Below are 21,070 nucleotides of genomic sequence, written 5' to 3'. Positions count from 1 at the left end.
CCGACTTAACGTGACCCCCTGGCTGGAGGCAAGGCTGCGTTGGCGGGGTCGGGTAGCCCGCACGCCCAGCCACACAGCATGCCTAAACAGCTTTTGTTCGGCCAGAAAGAGGGGGCTAAACGAGCTAGAGAAGAGATGGAGTGATATGGTGCAGGAGGATGTGGAGCTGAGTGGACTTGCCGATGACTGGTACCAGCAGTGTCAAGATCGGCCCCTGTGGAGGAGGCTCGTGAAGGACGCTACTGGGCGGTTAGAGGCAGTCACCCTCCAGCAACAACGGAGCGACGCTCACAACAACGAGCAGAGCGCCAGGTGTCTAAAATACAGCAAGTTGGCACAGTAGCGGGCACAGGTGATGCATTGGCCAGTCATCCCAGTCGACCCATGACACCTTGGTCTGTCCCGTGACCTACTAGCGGGCGTTCGACACTTCACGTGGCCTTAACGTGCACATGGCCTGGCACAAGCGCCGCAGTGGCGAATGAGGGTTGTTGTTGTATACACAAAATGCACCACCCGTTAGGTGAGAAGCATCGACTTTGTTATTAATCGCTTGACAATTCTCAGGATGATTACGAATCCATAGCCACGCTTGTGTGTAATGCTTTCCCACACTCGAGAGAGAGAGAGAGTAAATTGCCCCAGAAGTAAACACGCCCGGCAATGTGTTTGTCGTTGCTGCTGCTGCTGGCGCTGCCCTGGCATGTAAAGCGGAATGATGCACGTGCTGGAGGCTTCACTAGATTGAAAATCAATGTTTAAAACAACAACATAATAATAGGTGTTTACTCTTTCTGGCAATAAACCAGGAGGTGTTAAGATGTTTAAACACCAAATAGAAACCTTTTATTGCAAGGAATCCAGTACTGTGGTGAACATGCAAACACAACACGCTCTGTGATTATAATCGATGGGCATTATCGATGCACCTGATTGGCCTACACCAGACACAGCAGCAGCCTTCTTCATGGCCTCGTCTCGCCAGTGTCAGACCAGAGAATGCCAAAATGTTCACCACAAGGACTGCGTGCGTAATGCAGTCACTTGATTAATTGCTGAAGGTTTCTATTTGGTGTTTGTACATCTACACACAACTCCTGTTCAATTGCCAGACAGGCTAAAACACTTAGTCTTAATTTTCACACATTCACACTGCCATAAACAAGGTCCCGTGGGATAACTACAAGAAAAGTCACACTCGGTCACACATGACAACTCAAGGCCTTTATTCTTTGACACGACGTGTAACTCACGGAGTTCAAGCGCTCCCGCACAGGCGAGCCCGGACACGCGCACCACTATCCCGTCTTAACGCGACTGTGCATGGCCCACGGCTGGCCGACATCCGCGCCCCCCACCATCAGACCCCCCCCCTCCTTTCCCATGGACATCCCTTGGCACCAAGAGGCCGTGGCGAGAGTTGGGGAGGGGGGGCAATGTCGGTGGTTTTTTTTCCGCGGCCATGTCATTTCGTGTTGCGACGTCCGACGTTTCGCTGCACGCGCCGGTCGACCTCTGTCAGGAACCAAATTCTGAAGGAGCAACCCCGGGGGGGTTACCTGGGGCGAAACGTCGGGCATCGTGCCGAACAAGAACAACAACAACAACAACAGGCGGCGATGACCCGAAACCCCGACACATCGGAGAGTCGACGCAGGGAGATGGTGCAGAGTGGCGGGTCTCTCTGCCTGCCACCTTTCTGTCTCTCTCTGCCAATGGAACAATCACAAATGAATTGAGGTCGGGGTGTGTTTGTGATCGAGTGGGAACTCAAGACAGCCGGATGATTCCCGTCGCAAGCCAGCGGAACCTGGGAGGTCATCACCGCGGTGAGATGGGCGAGAGCAATTCTCGTTTTAATGTGAATAAACTAGATTCTGGGGTTGTTGCTGTTCGGTAATTGCAGGGGCCGCCCGCTCTGCCGTGAATTAATTAAAACGTTTCTGCCGGAAATTTATCGTCGGTGAAAATCGACAAAGCCACGGATTGCGAACACACCCCCCGTGCCCGGCTCGTTAATCACCCAGATGTCGGCGGAATGATTCGCAAAAAAACTCTCTTTCACAATTGACGCGATGAGAAATGGCACGTCATTCATCGTTATTAAGGCAAGCTTGGCTGCTTAATGCAGCCGTATAAATTAAGCGTTTAATATTGACATATATACATCACTTAGGCTGTACAGCAGCAGCGGCGGTGGCGGCGGTAGCAGCAGCAGTGACAAGCCCAGCTCAAGGAGAGTGATGTTAAAAATAAAGGCAGAACGTGTAAACTTAATTTAGATGAATAATGTTAACACTGACTTGAACGCAAAACATTTATCTGAAACCGCGCTCAAAATGCAACACTTTTATATGTTGCGTTAATAAATTACGGGGGGGAGCGGGGGGGGGATTATAACCGCGCAATTTAAAAGGCAGGAGATGGACCATTTATTCATGAAGGAGGCTCATTAACAATCGTCGTTCTCTCGAAAACGGTGTGAGTAATTGAGTATTTGACGGACCGCTCCTCGCCTGCTTAAATTCACCATTTAAGCAAAATTAAACCGAGACAGACGAATTAAAAGCCGCAATAAAAACACGCGACTGCGCTCGGAAAACGATTCGACGATTCGCAATTGACGGCTGCCCCCCCCCGCGCCCGCCGTTTCCTTTTCACACGTGATACCACAATAAAGAAATGGCATCCAAAATAGCAGTTGTCTAATTGAACTCCTAGCAGATCGCAGTAACGCGCGCTGCCGGTAGTAACGCGAATTCAACGGACAACGGTCTCGCCTGGGCATCGCGCCGTGCGTGGGATTGGTGCGGGGCGGGGGGTTCGGGGCTGTACGGCAAGAGCCGGCCAGACCCCAACCACAGCAATAAACAGCACTACACCGTAGGCATAGCCAACCAGACCCTAACCAGGTACTTTACTCCAACTACCCGAGCCTATCAGATCCTAGCCACGGCAATGACCACAACCGCAGTCGCCAACTGCACAGTAACCCGAGCACTAATCTTTGACTTTACTAGCCAAGCGAACCGCAAAACCCGAACCATGCTATCACCATACCCTGGCGCTAACCTTAACCACGCTCCACAGTGAGGCAAACAGTTCATAGCTAGACCTTAATCTTGATCAGCTCAGCATACCAGACCCTGACCCTAACCCCGGCCGGAACGCCAACTCCCCGCTAGCCATCCAGAGTCTCGCCATAGCACCGTCCCTATCTCTAACCCTAAGCCCTGCTTGTGCACAACCCAGCCTTCGTTTGCTTCTCCCTGCTCCCTGGCCAGGTGGAAAGATGGATTTGTTCACTTTCGGGGTTCACAGTAAAACTCGTGACGCACCTGGAATTGAGCACCGCATCACAGAGGCGCACTCACGTTTCCTCGGCCGTACGTCCGTCAACGCCGAACAACTTCAGAGGGAAGAAAAGCAAATCGCCTTCTCGACCCGTTCGAAGGCCTTTCTGTTCATTAAATAATAACAATAACCACAAGAAGAGCAATAACCGTATGGCGCTGGCTCAACAAACATCCGCACCGATAACACTCGGCGGTTTGTGAGTCTCGGCGCATCGTAAACACTTCCAACCTTCCCACGTCGCGCCGATCTTTGGGCTCTGCGGGGTCGACGCGTGACCTGCGCCCGTGACCCCGCGTGGTGTGTAGGAGGGAGTGGGGGGGGGACCTTTGGCCTCCGAACCTCGGCGCGGTTTAACGAAGTGGCCGGGCCAGGCGGGCGCCGTGGCCGGCTCCGGCTGCGGCGTGCCGCGGCGCGGAGTCTAGTTGTACGGAAGCAGCTAGAGTGGGAACGTCCGTCAGCTTTGCTTCTCCGTCAGAGGTAACGAGGCCTGAACATCCCCTCGGTCAACTCGGCCTTAACATGAGTCCTTTGGCGGGGGGGGGGGGGGGTCACCAGATATGGAACGATTCACTCGCGAGGGTCACGATTTTATTCAAGAATCGATTCAAATAATTTCCTCTTGGTTTAGCTTCTTGGTGTTTTAAAAAAAAAACGTTATTTTGTCTTATTTCAAGAAGTGTGTTCAGAATCAGAATGGGAAAATGTATTTTTCCCCGGAGAAATCCGACGAGCCATGAAGCTCTTCATCAACAAATTTCCAGGTGTTTCGCAGACGCCCCTTAATTGATTCTTATTCCCCTCCTCTGCGGTCTCCTCTTCCGCAGCCGGCATCCCATCGTAATCGTGCCGAACGCATTTCAGTGTACGAGGGTGAAGGAGCAGCCCTGCAATTGCTTGCTCACGCTACGGCTGGCGGAAGGGGACTCCACCTAGAGAATCAAGAGGAGGCTAAGGCGCCCTTCAGGATTGAATCTCCCTAGGCCCTTGCGTCTAGTGTAGGCCCTGCTACCAGCAGTGCCACGAGGCATGGGATTTCCACGCTGCGCCTACACCTTGTAGTATTAATCATGAAACTAATCAACGTCGCTGTGCCAGGCTAATAAAATATTACGGCAGTGCTGCGTACAATTTATAAATATTAATTGGGGGGGGGGGGGGGGGAATAAAAATTGGTGGCAGGAACGATTTTAAATGCACGATTTTCTAATCGGCTTACTAAATTTAATTTGCCTCCAGTGCAGCGCAATGCGAGACCAGGGCTGCTTAATGTGGCCAGACAGCCGTATAAATAATTTGTACCCTTAACATTTTATTAATCACAAAAGCTCAGGGCATTACATTTCTGGGAAATTAAACGTAGACTAAAATTCAACTCTTTCACGAAATTACACTTTCTGTCCGTCTACATAATGGTTTTGGCTCCTTCACAATTATACAGACTGAACATGAACAGCGGCTGATTATTCCGTTGATAATTTCCCCGATCTTTAACAGTGATTGCACGCTCCTTTTAACGAGCCAAAGTATCCATTCGGATTTCTCGCACAGCGGCGCCGGCTTTTGTGTTTGAGGTCATCCCGTGGAAGTGGATGTCACAGAGCGACATCTGAGATCCATTCATTCGAGTGACCTCTGGTTCACACAGTAGAGGGCAGCACTTTTCCCCACCTGCTATGCCATCACGTGACAGTCAAACCAGTATTTGCGATTCCCAAAGCTAAATTGTAGACAATTTCAATGGCCATCAATATGTACCTCGGCGGCTTTTCGTTGCGTGCTAACCGGGACAAAACCATCCACTCACTCGTCCCAGGCGGCCAGCTAGATTCAAACGCCAGGATCTCTGCTCAACGAACCCGCTATCTCAATGGTGAGTGACAATCGGAAGAAAAAAACACACGCGAAATCGCCCCCATCCCAGGAGAGAAGAGGAGGGAGTCTATCTACACAACCGCCGCCACCGCACGCCGGCAGGGAGTTGGGCTGGTGGCACATGCTCGCACTGCGCCCCGTTTGCCCCGGGGAGAGCTCTTTCTCACCCAACGGTAGAAATCAGCGCCGACGCAGCAGATTAAACATTTACACAAAACGTGCGCACGCTTGGCCGGCCTCGGAGAAAAAAAAGACGACAACAACTGCGGCGTTGCTTTTCGCGGCCGAGGGCACGTACGGCCAAGTTCCCGAAATGCTCGCTGATGGAAATGTTTTTTTTTTGCAAGAGAGTCGCACTTAATTATTTCAGCGTCCCATTTTTATTAAATTTTTTTCCTTGCAGCGGTGCCCCGTTCCAAAAAAATAGTCTTCTGAAAGAAGTCTTTTATAGAGCGATGTTTTGTAATATAGTTCGCTCTCAAGAGTAATTACGTCTGGGCCGGGGCGTTGATGGATGTGACGGTGACGTTATCGCTGACAGGGTGAACGAGCGCCGAGGGAGTTTCATTTTATGCCACGAAGATTACCACGGCGCCGAGCGCTTATCACGAGGCATGCGATGAGATTCCATGCTCTGGCCGCCCACGTTTGCATCTTTCCAAACGAAAATAAAACCGAAACTGCGTACATTCCCTTTATTGCTCTGTGAAGTCCATCACAATAAAAACGTTTACAACCCTCTTTACACTTATCTGGAGCCGAGGAAAATGTAATGAGAAAACAAGCCCCCTTCATGAGTCACATGATCAGGGCTTCCTTTCTTGTTGGCGCCACGGTGGCTAGGAGATGCTAACGACCTCGCCTGGTATACAGGAGGTCGTGGGTTCGATCCCGACCCTGACGATGCCTGCTGTATACTTAGAGTTTGCATGTCCTCCCCGTGGTCACGTGGATTTTCCTTAGGGTCCTCCGGTTTTTCCCTTCACATTTAGAATCAACATCACGCGTTTGGGAGTATTTGGCTGTTATACATTTCCACGTGATGATAAGCCACTTCGTTGAGCTGTCATTTGTGACCAGGTCGCTTCTGAAAAAGAGCTACAGAGCTCAGTGGGCCGTACCTGGTAAAATAAAATGAAAAAAACCTGTTTAATGGATATATTATCTGGAGCTCAGCTCCAGACAGATCCTCCTACAGCTGAAATGAAGCCCTGGACTCGATGCTGTTTGTGGACCTAACTGAGCAATGAATAACCATCACCGCAGCACATCGTGAACATAAAAAAAAATATTGTAGGCCATCACCACCGAGTTTAAAACAATCATTTAAGAGGAGATAGAACACCATGATTGTTTAACAGCAAAAAAAAAAACATCCCCATAATGTAAAAAAATAAATCATACAAAAATAACAAAAAAATGGCTAATTTGTTATAAAAATATAACACAGTCTCGTGATCTTGTTTTTGTCATGGCCTCACTCCTATTGAAACATCCATTCTCTTCGCCGTTTGGTTCCACTCTACGTTCGCGAACACCAACGACGGAAACTAAAAATATCCGCTACCTCCACCCCCCAATCTCGGTAAGGTCTCCGAATGTTAAAACGCCTCCCACGAAGCTTTCGTCCCAGATAGCTGTCCGACTTGGCAGCGGGGACGTTTTCGCAGAGGCATGGCAGAGCCTGCCCCTGGCCACTGGTGCCCACCAGCGGCGGGCATCGGCGATCGATCCCCACCACCACCACGACACCGGGCGGTGGCGGAATCCGTAAATCGTTGAAATCGTCGCCGATTGAAAACTCACTTCTTGAGAACCGCTTCTTGCTGTTGCGTACCGTTTGTCGTCCTCTCTCCCGCGCCTCCGATTAGCGCGGTTTGCTACGTACGGTTGCGAAAGTAGTTCAACGTACATATGTAACACTGTTGGTAACACGGTGTAAACCTTCCACCGACACGAGCTGCTCGATAGCACGCCCGCGACAAATATAAAATGTTATGCCAACCGCTGCCCCGTTGTGCGACGTCTCCGCTTGGACTCTGAAATGTGCCGCGGGTGGCCGATTTCGGATGGGACATTTTTTATTGTGACGCTGCGCCGGCAGTGGCGTGCGAGCACAAATAACAAAACCCACCTGTCCATTAACCCATAGTCTGAAAGTAAAATATAAAAAGGGTGAAGTGTTGGGCAATGGCCCCGCTCTATCGCTTTAGAGGGCAGCGTGGTTGATATATGCGCTCGAGATTTTTGGTCATTTCTGGCGGACTTGCAATGCGGCAGTCAATTAGCACCATCAAATATTTAGCATCAACTTCAGCCGTGGTCTACCCACTGCTGGATGAAAACACCGGCTAATCTCCTTCCTGCGCATGATCCAATCTCATCGCTCCGTCTCCGCAGCGGCACGCTCTGTGTGTATTTCTCTTGCCCAGCGACCGGATTAGCAGCGTGTGAAATTGTCGCAATGCAATGAGCGGGTGATAGAATGAGATGCATTTTTTTTTCTGGTGGCCAGTTTAAAACGGGACAGTTCTGTCCAGAGTGGCGGGGTAATTAAAGGGAGCGTCAGTCACCATGAGGGCCGTGACAACGGATGGGCTAGTGCAAAGTGAACGTGATGCATGGCGGGTGCGTGCCGGGCGCGCTGTGGTCTGTGAGCGGTTGTACCGCCGCCTCGTTTATATTCCGTATGCGAGGTCAACCGCAATCGCACGGTGAGGAGGAGAAAAAAAAATAACTTGCCAGCCAAAAAAACATTCCGTGGGCTGCGCTGCTTTAGAAGGCCTCTCAAAGGCCGCTTCTGGAGTCTTTCACGAGTGCCCACGGGCCAAAGAGCAAAAGCCATCAGCAATTTAGGAATTCCAACTGCACCCCTCACCTCCTCTCTCTCTCTCTCTCTCTTGCTCCTAATCCACCTCCTCCGCTCCTCGTGCAGCTGCGTACCGGTCTTGAGACATCGCTTATAAGGCTGCGTCCAGGCGAGGTGTAGGAGATGCAGATTTATATCAAAAGGCCAGTTTTGGCTTCCAGCTGTCGTGTTCAAACCAAACTGTCCGCTCTGTAAACGGAGACCACGGCGGGCTGGAATGCCGCGCGGCTCACGGAGAGATAGAGAGAGCCGGGAATGCCTCCAGCAGCTGTCCCAACAACTTGTGCAATCACGGCGGACGGCGATAAACACCACGTGGCTTCTAGCACCAGGGTCCGAACGCCAGGCCGCTTGAGATGGCGGCGGCAGTGGCGGTGGCTAAAAGGTCCCCCTCCCCTGACTCAGAGGTGTAACGCGTTCGGCCCTGACCCGTGAAAAAGCGTCAGTAAGAAAAAATGAAATAACACTCGACTAATTACTCACGCAGACAAATAACTAAATCACTTTTCAACGCGCGGGAGGGAGGGAAAAAAAAGGGGGCTGAACCCGACAAGTCCAAACGTTTCACAACAGTGCAAATACTCCCCCTGTCAGAATTTCAGTTAACACTTTTGGAAAGAAAACAAAAATTAAAAGAGTCCTCTAAGCCGCGCGACCGATGGGCAATTACCGCGCTCGGGTCAGGCCGGGGATGGCGGCGTTGATTGCGCCCCGCTTGGTAAACGAGTGCCCCCAACCAGATGGCGCCGTCAATTACCACTCTGAATCGCACCGAGCTGCTAAACAGTCGGTGTCATGAGACGCCGCTTGCTTTGCTTCCTTTGTATCTTTGCACGGAACAAATAAATAACGGTTGCGCCCGCACCCCCTTCACTCCCCCCCCCTCCTCACCCCCCCGACTTCATCCCCCTTCTCGCGGCTCCGTGCCCGCATCCCGTTCACTGCGTCCTCAGGTAGCCGGGCACGGAGTAGTTGAAGAGGAGGAAGTCGAGGCGGTAGAGCTCGTAGAGCCGCACCTGGTCCTCGGCCGTGATGTTCTCGAAGAACTTGGCCGTCATCTCGTTGGTCGTCCTCGTCTGCTTGGGGAACGCCGGGAACCCCACGAGGCGGTCGGCGCCGGCGCTGCGCAGCACGAACGCCGCGTCCCTCTCCAGCGTCTCGTAGCGCCCGATGACGTCGTAGCGCACGCGGCACGGGCTGCACAGCGAGCTCGCCAGCTCCCAGTGCTCGTTGAACGGCTCGGTGCGCGGGTCGAGCAGGTAGCGCACGAACTCGCCGAAGCTCACGTCGTCGCCGCCCTCCAGCGCCTCGGCCGTGGCGTTGGCGCGGTACCGGCGCACGATGCGCGTGCCGTAGCGCCGGTGGAAGGCCGTGTTGTAGGCCTGCGTGAACTTGTTGCGGTAGGCGCTCACGAGGCGCTCGAAGGGCTCGCGCGAGAACATGAACTTGACGTAGGAGGCGAGGCGCCGGCGCGCCTCCCGCGGCGGGAACTCGGCGAGCGAGCGCAGCGTGCCCTGCACGTGCGCCCGCGCCGCGGGGATGCCCAGCGGGTCGCGCGTGCCGCCGCTCTGGCCCGTCAGCACGAGCAGCACGCGCTTCCAGTTGGTGCACGCCACCTTGGGCACGTAGCAGTAGAGCAGCCGGTGCTCGTCGTCCACGAGGAGGTGGCGCAGGCTCTCAGGGCTCAGCGGCGGCGTCTCCGCCGCGTCGGGGTCGCCGGGGTCGTCGGCGTCGTACGCGGCGACGCCCGGGGAGGAGGCGGAGGAGGAGGAGGAGCCGTCGGTGGCCTCGCAGGCGCGCTGGAGAGCCACGCGCCGTCGCTCGTGGATCGCGAGCATGCTCTCGAACTCCTCCTGAAACACGACGGCAGCGACAGCGTGAGCAACCACACCGCGAGCAACCACATCGTGACGAACCATACCGCGACCAAACACACTGCAACCAACAATAGCAACAGCAGCGGTGGCGGCAGCAAACGAGCGCAGTATGACCCGGAGAGAAAAATCCACGCGACCAAGGGAAAAGAGACACGCAAACTTCAAATTTACAGCAGCAGGCGTCAGGGTCAGGATCGAACCCACGACCTCCTGCATATCAGGCGAGAGAGTTAGCATCTCACCACAGAAACACATTCATTCTGTTGCGATCTATCGCAATCGCACTCCAATATGGCGCTCCCTTACGGCAAGCGGGGTACGTTTAGCAAACATCGGGCTCGTGCAGAACGCAAATCACTTCATTTGCATTGGGAGCGGGGAAGATTGGCGGACGTGGGAATGTGTGCCGCCGTGGGCGGTGAGGGCCGCACACGGCGGGGGGGACTTCGTGGCTCGCTGTGCTAAGTCGATGTGTGCGAGCGGCGGCTTAGAACGAGCAGGAGCCAATAATGAGCTTCAATCGGCAGGATTTCTTTTTTTTTTTCTAGGAGGTTGTGTTGCGTGGGGTTTTGATAATATGCATTCTATCTTTAAAGGGCAAACCTTAATTAAACAACGGTTATGCCAGAGTCCTGACTTTTGGCTCCCGGTTCCAACACATGCTCTGATTGCCCAGTGCCACGGGCGTGCTCTTTTCGCTTGATCGAAATTGCTCCCCAGTCGTTCGCCATACGGGGCCCCATCTCGCCGCTCTGCAAAACGCATTACATCTTAATTAGGCCACTTTTTTCTTCTTTTTCATCTTCGCCTTCTTTGCCGACCCTCGATTAACCTCGTCTTGCCGGTCCCGTCTGCGAGGCCGGCTAACGGCTGCCCCGAGACTTCCGAAGCAATGATCACATTGAAAACTAATTTTCTTCGCAACTTATTTTTTGTGTTTAGTTCGCTGCCCTCCCACCGCACCTCCGATTAGCGCGGTTGGCTACATACGGTGTGCGAAAGAAGTTCAGCGTACACTCGTACGCACGTACATATCGAGCGTGCGGGTGGTTGGATGCAATGCCCACTGGGAGCCGTGGTTTCCGGAGGCACTCAGACGCCGGCGCTGCGAAGAGGAGGGCAAAAAATGGGACAGGGATAGCTGGTCCCATTTCCATCCTCACGCCCGCGGGTCCTTGCCAACGATGCCACACTACCGGTCTCCCGCGCAGAGCTCCGAGCGCGCTTGCCGCTTATAGACCGCATTGCCGGCTTCCGACATTAAAATTGACGTTTGTTGATCTAAGCTTGGTCGCTGCGGGGGTTATCGTCGGCGCAAGACACCTGGACGATTCCGCCCCACTTAAGACTCATGGGAAGGGACGGTGGAGCAACCTCGCAACGATTCCCATGGCAAAAAAAAAATCACATTATTCTCCCCCCCGAGGAGATGACAAAGCCTCGTGGCGCGTGACCCCGCCGTGCTGAAGCGAGATGAAAAGCGAGTCACGTGACCCGTGTGGCCACGGGATCATCCGCCCGGGCGGAGTTTCCCGCCCGTGCCTTTGTCAATGAGTCGCGTGGCCACTGACGGATATCATGTGGGAGCAAGCGATGCTCAGAAGCCCAATTTCAAGCCGGTCCCTCCATGCAGAAACTAATATTTCGTGGACGAATAAAATAAAGAAGAGAAAATCCCAGCAGGGACCATTGTTCTGGCAGGCCGAAACCACCGCAGCGCCTACACCATCATTCTCGTGCCGCTAGAAAGTGGGCAGGCTTGGGAAAGTGCTCGGTTGTGTGGGGGTGGCACAGAGTGGCACATGGCTGCACGACATTGGTTGAGAGGTTCACATTCATAAGATGGCTTGGGATGGCACAGAGAGGCACCGGATGCCGTGGGATGGCACGGGATGGCATAGGATCAGGTGACATGGAGTGGCATAAGATGGCAAGAGGGTGGCATAGGTTAACACAGGACAGGACGGACATTCAAGTCATCGACGGTGTGAGCCTCGCGCACGGAGCTCGGGCATTGGAGCGAGTGGACGGCAGCGGCGGTCTCGCACAATCCAGCGTGGCCGACGGTTGTCGGCCCCAGGCGCAGACGCGCGCACGGAACTCTCAGAAATAAACGACGCTCTCTCAAATCGGTGTAAATTGCCGTGATTGCGCCAAAAGCCCTCGAGCAAAAACGCACTGGCCGGCAGCCACCCTGCGACGTGGTCGTGGAAGCACTCTCCCTGTGATTTAGGAAGTGGTCTCATTGTCGCCGGGGAGCTCAGGGGGCGTTTGCCGAGCTTCAGTGTCGGAGAACCGGGGGTTCCGTGTCCGTGGCTCGGCTGTTCGGAGCCCGGCAAAGTCGGCAAGGAGTGGATATAAACCCCGCTCCAAATCACCTCTCGGTACATTGCACGCATGTGTAGGAGGTGAAGTATGGTCAAACTACCCCCACGACCGACACGGTGTGGGGGAGGACTTCATCCAGGAGCGGATTGAAAGAGCGGCTGTAAATGATCATTAACTAATCTGGGGACGATAATTGGTTTTTTACCCTTTTTTCTGGCAACAAAACTGACACCTTTTTTTACAAGGAGTCATGTTTGCATAGACCACAATACCTGCAGTCATAATGCAAACAAAAAACATAACTCTGATAATGTATGCACTGTCCTTGAAGTTGATTGGTCCACTCCCGAGACAGCTTTCCTTAGAGCCTAGTCTCACATGGGTTGGACCAGATGACGCCAAAAGGCTCCAATGGTGTAATCTGGGGACACCAACACACTTTACCCGCACCGGCACTTCGGCCAAAAGGACGGTAACGCATCCGAGAGGGGCCACGTCCACAGTGGAGATGGAGCGGTGAAATCAGTTCCACGTCCAAGAGCGAGCGCTGGACCGTCAGCGCTGACCACGGCAAGTTTGGAGGCCCTCATCCAGCAGTGGGTAGACAATGGCTGACGATGAAGACGACGAAAACGACGATGATGATGACGATGCAGCGATTCGCATCCACTGAATGTTTACTGGGATTGGCGAGATGTCTTTTTTCCATTTGTGTTTCTTTTTCACTCGTTCAGAAGTTAAATTGTTGCCGGTTTAAGCCAGGCGAGTGCGCAAGCAGCGCCGGTGCAAATGGAAGTCGATTTGTCTCCATACTTCACCCCCATCCATTACGTGAGTCCCCCCCCCCCCACCCCGGTTTTTTCCGTCGCCGTGTATATAAATATATATATTTATATATCATCACTCCGCGAGCAGAAATACACGACAAAATATCAAGAGGGGGGGAATTCCGCCGCGATATATAACCAGGTGCCATTGAGACGACGATGAAACTGACAGAGCGCCGCCATAAACATCCGCATCACGCCGCGAGATTACAAACCGGCGTGCGTCCTTCACGTTTCACTCGCAATTAAAGTGACGGCTGGAGGGGGGGGGGGGGTGGGGGAGGGAGGGAGGCTCCGGCGCGTTTTGGCCGCAAACGTCGTTGGCGAATGGTCAGACGGTTGGTGCGTTGCCGCGACACCTCGGGCGTGAGTCGACGCTCGTGTGCCTGTTGGCACGCTTCGTCAACCGGTGATTTCCGACCACGATTGTGGGGACAGCGGGGGGGGGGACTCGCCCGAATACCGGTACACAATTTACACGGCCATAACCGTGCCTTGTTGGTCTGACGAACGAGGCCGTGCGGCGTCATACACCGCAGCATGGCGACGTCACGTGGCACGGTCCTTTGGATCACAATCGCAACCCCTGCTGTCTCGAGATCACGGTCCGTGTGGAACTCTGGGGGGCAGACGGCGGGGGAGTCGACCTTCAACGGCGCTCTGCGCGCGAATCAACGGCCGACGTCCCGGCCAACGCCGACATCTGAGACGCACTCCCGGTGTCTGAAGCCAACGCGCAGCGGTCGGGTTGATGGATGATGCGGCAGGCGACGGCTCCCTGTAGCCACTCGCTCCCCCTCACCGCTCGCTCTTCCCCCGCACCTCCGAGTAGCGTGGTTGGCTGCGTATGGCGTGAAGGAAGTTCAGCATACATACATTACGTGGCCTCGCTCAATTCAAGCAAATTCAAGAAACTGTTTATTTAACGTAGTTTTGACGTCTTCAACCGCGATGCTTTTTGCGTGTCACAAATCGCTTGCCATCTTCGGGCCTTTGGGGCCTGTGCCGTGATGATTTTAAAATGAAAAATATTTCATCAAGACTTGGAATTTCTTTCACCCCTCGCTACATGCGTTTGTCGCCGCGCATACGGAGCTTCTAGGCCATACAAGTCAAAAACCCTTGTCGCTTAAAATTCAGCCTGAATTGTCGCCCGCCCGTATTAGCTTCCAGCTCATAAGCGCCGAGCCATTACGCGAGGGTTTCGTTGTAATAAAACATAATGCAGGAGGGCTTTTAGTCGTAAGGAATTGCTGTCGCCTCCCCGGCCGCCCGGCGGCGTGCCGAATACATTACGGCAGATTGCGCGCACGTTGAATATGCGTGTGTGGGTATGTGTGTGTGTGTTTACAAGGAGGTGTGAATGAACGCGTGTGCTCAATATGTATGGATATCAGGCGGCGGAAGATTTGATTATTTCGGCCGATGGCGGTCATTCGGTTCAGCGAAGGCGTTAATGTTTGTGCTGCGCGTTAACTAGAGATTTAATTCCGTGTGCCCTGCAGGGCGGGGGGGGGAGGGGGCGGGGAGGAGGGGGGAAAAGGGGGAGGAGGCTGGAGAGGGGGAGAGGGGGATAAGCTCCCCACCCCAACCCACCCAACCCCAACCCACGCCCCCCTGTTAAACGTTCAGCCCCCCACTTCTACGTTTCACAAAATGTCAAAAAAAGTTGGGAACATATTGAACACCAATATTGAACACCAATATTGGACGCAGAACAATTTGCCGACTCGCCCATACTGGACTTCTGTCAAAAAGAGCTTCATAGCTAATCAAATACCTCCTGCAGCCCAGAGGTCGCAATCGGGTACCCGATACCCGTACCCTAACCGATACCCGGCTGATTCTGACTCGGCAGAGCGAGCGAGCGGCTCGCAATCGGAGAAGTGGCGAGTTCAAATCCTGGTTGGTAGTTGACGTAGCCCCATTATCCCTCCAGAGTCGATACAATCAGTAACACTTTGTGATGAAGTCAACAGCAGTTGCCCGATGGGTAGCTTTCTCCCACTGCCATAGGAATGTGGAATTTCCACTTCTGGCTCAGAGTAGTAAATGGGCGATGAGTACCGCCTTGCCTCAATATCTATTTGTCACATCACGATCTCTCTGCAGTGAGTTGGCGGAGTGGGCTGAGTGTACAAGGCAAATATAAAAATAATTAACTTACGTATCCAGTAAAGCCACACTGAGGGTTTTTCATTTTAAGATGTTGGAGGAAACCAGAGCACCCGAAACAACCGATGCATGCAAGGGGGTAACGCTTTATCCCCGTAACAGAGAGCGATTGGTCCGCTCGCTGTACTGCCTCTTCAACTAGGTGGCAGCCTCGAGGAAGCCCCCCACATCCCCCCCCCCACATCCCCCCTCCACCCCTGTGCTCGGTGCTCCTGTGGACGTCTCCAGTTCTCCTCTCCCCGGCCGAGTCTCCGCTCCCCGTGGAAGCGGATCCATAATTCACGAGCGTAATGAATAAACAAGCGGCCGCATAAATGTTGGAATGCGTGGGGTGAATGAATGAATCGAGGGGGCGCGGGGAAGTCCGTCGCGAGCCACGGGCGAGCGATGGGCGAGCGAGCGAGCGCCCGCGGCGCGTTCCCGGCACGGCCTCGTTGATCTAATTAACCCGTTCCCAGGTAGAGACGACTGCAGGTTGCAGGGGAGGGGGGGAGGGGGGAGGGGGGGTCCCATCCGACCGCTGAATCCCGGAACGCGCGAGCGGCTCAGCGTCGCTGTTTGTAAAGACGTTGTACTCACCGCAGAGAACCGTAGCGACACGACCGCACTCTGCGATAGCCGGTGCCAAACTGTGCCACGCTCCCCTCTCGCACGGCCTCTTACTTCCGGTTCCATTCTAATGACGTACGTGTACACACATGTATACACGTGTGTACACGTATACGCGTGTACACACGTGTACGTATGCGTGCATGCACGTACGTAATCGGAATGGGAAAGGGTTAACCTGCACGGGCCGTCAGCGACTCCGCCGTTAGCGTCTCTGCGGAGACTGCACGAAAAAAAGTGACTTGTTAAACATTTGGTGAAAACTTTCTGTGCTTTGGGAATCATCTTCCCCCGCACCTCCGATTAGCACGGTTGGCTACGTAGGGTGCGGAAGAAGTTCAACATACGTACGTACATCGAGTCATGGTCAATCCACCGCTGGATGATGGCTATCTCAAACAACAAACCACCTCTCACGAGCCTGCGATGTTTAATCATCCACCCAGCACCTGCACTCGAACGCGGATTCCATCGCTCACATCTCTTCGGTTGACGTCCTCTCTCAAGGGCGCGTCACCACTCCTCGGTTGGTCATAATAACCTGGCATAATTAACGAGTAATTGACTTGATAATTACAGGTGGTTATTGTGTCTTACAACAATCGTTGCTTCCCCCTGGAAGTCTCCGGCATGAAGCCGCGATGACGGAGACAGGTCGATGAACGATAGCAGGGGAAAGTTGACAAACGACCGTGAATTCAATTTAGCGGCTTTCAGCAAACTCTCGCCGCGTCCGCCGTTAACCGCTTCATCGCAATGGGAAGCCTGCATCCGCTGCAGGACCGACGTTTCGGGCACGGCCCTTGTTTGCGTACGAAAAAAAACCGTATCCATCTGAAAGGGCGATGCATTTTGACGTTTGTTTCAATAACTGAAGGAAGAATTGACCGCGGGCCAAAATCAGGAGCGCCTCGTGTGTACGTATATATATACACTATACGTCGTTATATTTGTAGAGGGAAGCTGCCGTGATATAAAGCTTAGCACGCAAGACTTGCAATCCACAGGTCGCCGGTTTGATCTCTCGGCGCGGCGGTCGAATTGATCCGAGCTTCTTCAATCCTCCCCCGCAGCTCGGCCCGCCCAGCGGCGTTTCAAAAGGGGAACACCGCAGCGAGCGAGATCGGCAGGTCGCGTGCGGTGGGGTAAAGTGTGGGTACTACCACCTCCTCTTCCAACACGGCTGGGCCGGCGTGGAAGAAGAGTGGACCAAACAAAAACCTTCTACAGGGGCTCTCCTATCGAGCTCCCTCCGGGCGGAGGTTCTGTCAGCTGTGCGGCGCGAGCGAGCGGTTTCAGGGCCGCGCCTTTAGCCCTTCTTGTACGTATTCTCGTAGAATAAATGAGGCGGCGGTGGCGGCGTGGTCTGAATTTAATAGAGAAGAAGGTCAAGGGTTATTTTGAGTCAGCGGGTTCCCTTGGCGCCACACACGATGACTCGCTTATATATGAATTTCCTTTACGTGCGATTCTGCACACAAACACAAAAGCGGGGGAAGAGTCGGCGTTAAATCAAAAAAGCGCGCCCATTTAATTAGGAGGCAGAATATAAATGGCTTATTGCCAGCCGGAGGTGTGGGTCCATAACTCACGGGAGTAACACCTGCGCCGGGGTTGTCTCGCCGGTGATTCACCGCTCGCGGATTACATTAGCGGCACCGTGTCCAAACCAGAGGCCCCCCCCCAACCTCTCCTCACTTCTCTTATCACCATCATCACCATCGTCATCATCACCATCGTCATCATCACTATCGTCATCATCACCATCGTCATCAGCACCATCGTCATCGTCATGACCAATGATCGTCAGTCGTGATCGATCCACCGCTGGATGAAGGGGTTGGGGGGATTGGAGGGCCCCAGAAAACATTCCGTGAGAGATGAAGCCCTGGGTGTACGTGTGCGGTCCCACAACAACTGACAACAGCAGAAACCCGGGACCTTTACAGGAGACGAAACAGACTTCTCCCGTCACAGCAGCAGCAGCAGCAGCTGCCGTCAAAACAAGAGGAATGATCCTGGGAAAACCAGGACAGGTGGCAACCCCCATAGCGCGACGACACCGCGTTTCGCGAGCAGAGGAGGCGTTTAGCGATGTTTGTACGGCGATGCATAATGGATGAATTCACGGTTTTAGACTTCTGAGCGTTCACGACGCACCTGACGACGAGACGAGGGGGGGTGGGCCTCGGTGGGAACGTCGCCGGGAAAATCCGCCGAATCGTTTCTCAAACCGCCCGCGCCGACGCAACTGGCAGGGCGATGCCCATCGCGCCGCCAGCTATCTGTGAACCGCGCTCTCTTTCTCGATCTCGCACCGTCGCCCCTCCGCCGCGCTGAGGAGCGGTGGCCGCTGGGGTCTAAAACGCTGCTCCGACTCTCAGGCAGGGAGCATTGCCGTGGCGTGTGTCACAACCCTCCCCCCCCCCCCCCCCACAAGCAGTTGGGGGGAAGTTTATTTTAGTTGCGTTTTTTCTTTTACTTTTCACGATAAACCCAGGTCCTGAGGCCCGTCAATTTCAAAGTGGCCGGAAAGTCAAACAAAAGTCCTTTCCGCCAGAGGCGACAACTGCTTCGGCGTAATTGGCGATGCCTCAAAGCCGCGCCCGCCTGCAGATCTATCCGGGGTCTAATTTCTCACTCGAGATGTTGTGGCCGGACTGGAGGAGGCGGCACACCACGAGCAGTGGCGGCAGCAGCCGCCGCAGCGAGAGGGTGAGTAACCTGCACGTGGCATGCCGGGCGCGGAAAGAGTTTTTGTCTGGCTCGTTGGAGATGAAGCTCTGGCAACAGCCCCCCACCCGCCCCCCCCGCCCCCCCCGCCCCCCCAGCCTTCGCAAACTGCGGCGGCAGTGTCAGAGTCGCTCATCCATCGTCAGCCGTCCGGAGACGCGCCGAACAAGAGAGGGCGAGAAGGAGACGCCTAAAAATAGAACCCGCGGGCATTTCCCCTTCGAGGCAGGAGAGTGAGGGGGCGCGTCCGCCGCTTGACGACGAGAAGGATGGGGGGGGGGGGGGTCCCATCGTTCCTCGCTCTTCACGCGCATCTCGTGGGGGGAGGGAAGGGGGGGGCAACAACGCTGCCAGGGCCACGGCGGTAGAGGGCGAGGATGCGGTATTTTAATGTTTTAGGGGGCTCCAGCTCTTTGTGCGAGAGTTTACGCTCGGGGTGGGGGGGGGGGGCAGAGGGCGAGAGAGAGTGAGAGGCTGTGACTCTGTCTGCCCTTGAAAACTGCGGCAAAAGACTTCTTAATATTGACGGCGAGCGCCGAAAGGCCCTCTTATCGCCACGACTGTCATTATCGTCAACGTTATTATTGTAATTATTGCAATCATATTTGTCATTTTGAACACAGCTGTCCGGTCACGTGACGTGGCTTCTGTTAGTCTGTGCCTCCTAAACACTGGCCGGCATCAGCCGCGCTCAGACAAACCGCGTCTCGGTCAAAATGTTGCGAAGCCGGTGAACCGAGCTCGACTCCCTGCCAACGGCTACCGCCAGCGGATCCGGCATTGCGCCTCGATCCACTTCACAAACTCGCCGCTGACCAGCGCGGCGAAGTACGGTCGACGCACTGTGGGAAAGCCTACGTCCAACAAATGGATTGATTGACAACGGGGCGGCGCGTTGAATAAAAAGCTCCCGTGTTTGCCGTGGGGTCCGACATTCATTCATTAATTTCTGGGCGTTTAAAAAAAAAAATCTTATTTCTACATTTTCACCGGCAGCTGTCAGTCACGCGCTCGACTCCCCGGCTCTCGCTCGCGAACACAATGCGACATTCTTACCTCGGGAGGGCCTGCCTCCGTGCCTCTAAATAAAGGGAAGAATTGATTTATCGATTGGGGGGAGGGGGGGGGGCTGGGGGTTTGGGATTCTGGAAACGTGCCCAATGCGGCATGGAGTCACCATTGTCTGAAATGTTACGCTAAGCGATGTTGGCTCTCATCCGCAGCGTAGCTCATTGTGCTGATGCGTGTTCGCAGCAGCCATTGGATTTTAATAACACCGAGTCCCCCTCCCCCCCTCCCCCCCTCCCCCCCTTGTAAACTGTCCTCTTCGAGCGTTGTCAAGCTCTTACCGAAATTAATTTGCGTATATTCCGACATTAATTTCGCCAGGCGAGCGATATTTCTCATTGCGGGGGCGTTTGTAATTGTATCAGGCTCGCGGATATTTATGGACATGAAACATACCTTTTTTTCCCCGAACTTCAGAATCAGAATATGTATTTATTCCAGCAGGAGAAATCCGATGAGCTATGAAGCTCGTTCTTCACAGATGTCCAGTAAGGGCACGGGGTAAGATCGTTACAACAAGGAGCAATAAAAACCACAATAGTAGTGCCAAGTACAAGAAATGTAAACAAAGCACGTTCGATCGTAACCCGAGGATTCCGCAGGAATGCAGCCGTCTAAACGTTAAAACGGCGGTGCCGCGATGCGATCGACTTGTCTCTGTGCATCGACTTGTCGTCGATTCTCACACTCCTGCCCGGAGATCTGTGAAGAAGAACTTCACAGCCCTCGTCAGATTTTCTTCAGTCTAAATAAATATTCTGATTGCCGATTCCGACACTCGCATGGAAGGATTGACTGCCTGTCGGTGCACGTCACGCGAAGATTGACGGGTGGCACTGGGGTGCCGTTGGTGTGCGAGCACAACGAACGAAATAACTCCGCGCATTCGCCGATGACTCCGTGGCGTTAAAAGGAATTAAAATGACGCAATGGGTGACGTTTCGGGCAACGTCCCTTCTTCACATTTTACGAGCTCTGCATATAGGGTCCTTGCCTGCAACGCCAGATAGCATTGTTGATGAACGCGTAGAGTTTAACGTTATATTTGCTGTCGGTCCACGTGACCGCAATGTGCAAAAAAAAAGTCAACTCTTGAACCTAATCGCAACTACATTTCGTTAGGAATTCATAGAACCGTGAGGTTGGTGGGTAGGTGGGTGGATGGATGGGTGGGGGGTGGATGCGTGAGAGGGGAGGGGAGGTGGAGGAGCTCATTACGGAGGCAGAAAAATTCATTACAGTTTGGGGTCCAATGGAAAAAAAAAATCACAAGTGTTTAACAATGACCTATTTGCTCGACGTTAATTAACTCCTGCGGCTGAGAGTATTGGAGGTGCGGTGGGAGCCGTACCGCG

The 21,070-nt window shown here is 53.8% G+C and overlaps 1 protein-coding gene across 1 annotated transcript in view; it reads right to left on the bottom strand.

The window, feature by feature from the left end:
• Nucleotides 1-596: 596 nt before the first annotated feature.
• The window catches only part of CHST11 (carbohydrate sulfotransferase 11), a 94,217-nt gene continuing 73,743 nt past the window's right edge, over nucleotides 597-21,070 (bottom strand). The window contains exon 3 of the mRNA XM_061562789.1: nucleotides 597-9,951. Within this exon, the coding sequence (XP_061418773.1) occupies nucleotides 9,037-9,951 (915 nt within the window). The 3' untranslated portion in view covers nucleotides 597-9,036. The remainder of the gene's footprint in view (nucleotides 9,952-21,070) is intronic.

Source organism: Lethenteron reissneri, chromosome 30, assembly GCF_015708825.2.
Source record: "Lethenteron reissneri isolate LAM-NWPU_2019-01 chromosome 30, ASM1570882v1, whole genome shotgun sequence".
NCBI lineage: Eukaryota > Metazoa > Chordata > Hyperoartia > Petromyzontiformes > Petromyzontidae > Lethenteron > Lethenteron reissneri.
Note: the sequence above shows the minus strand (reverse complement) of the source record. Positions and strands in the feature narration are given on the sequence as shown.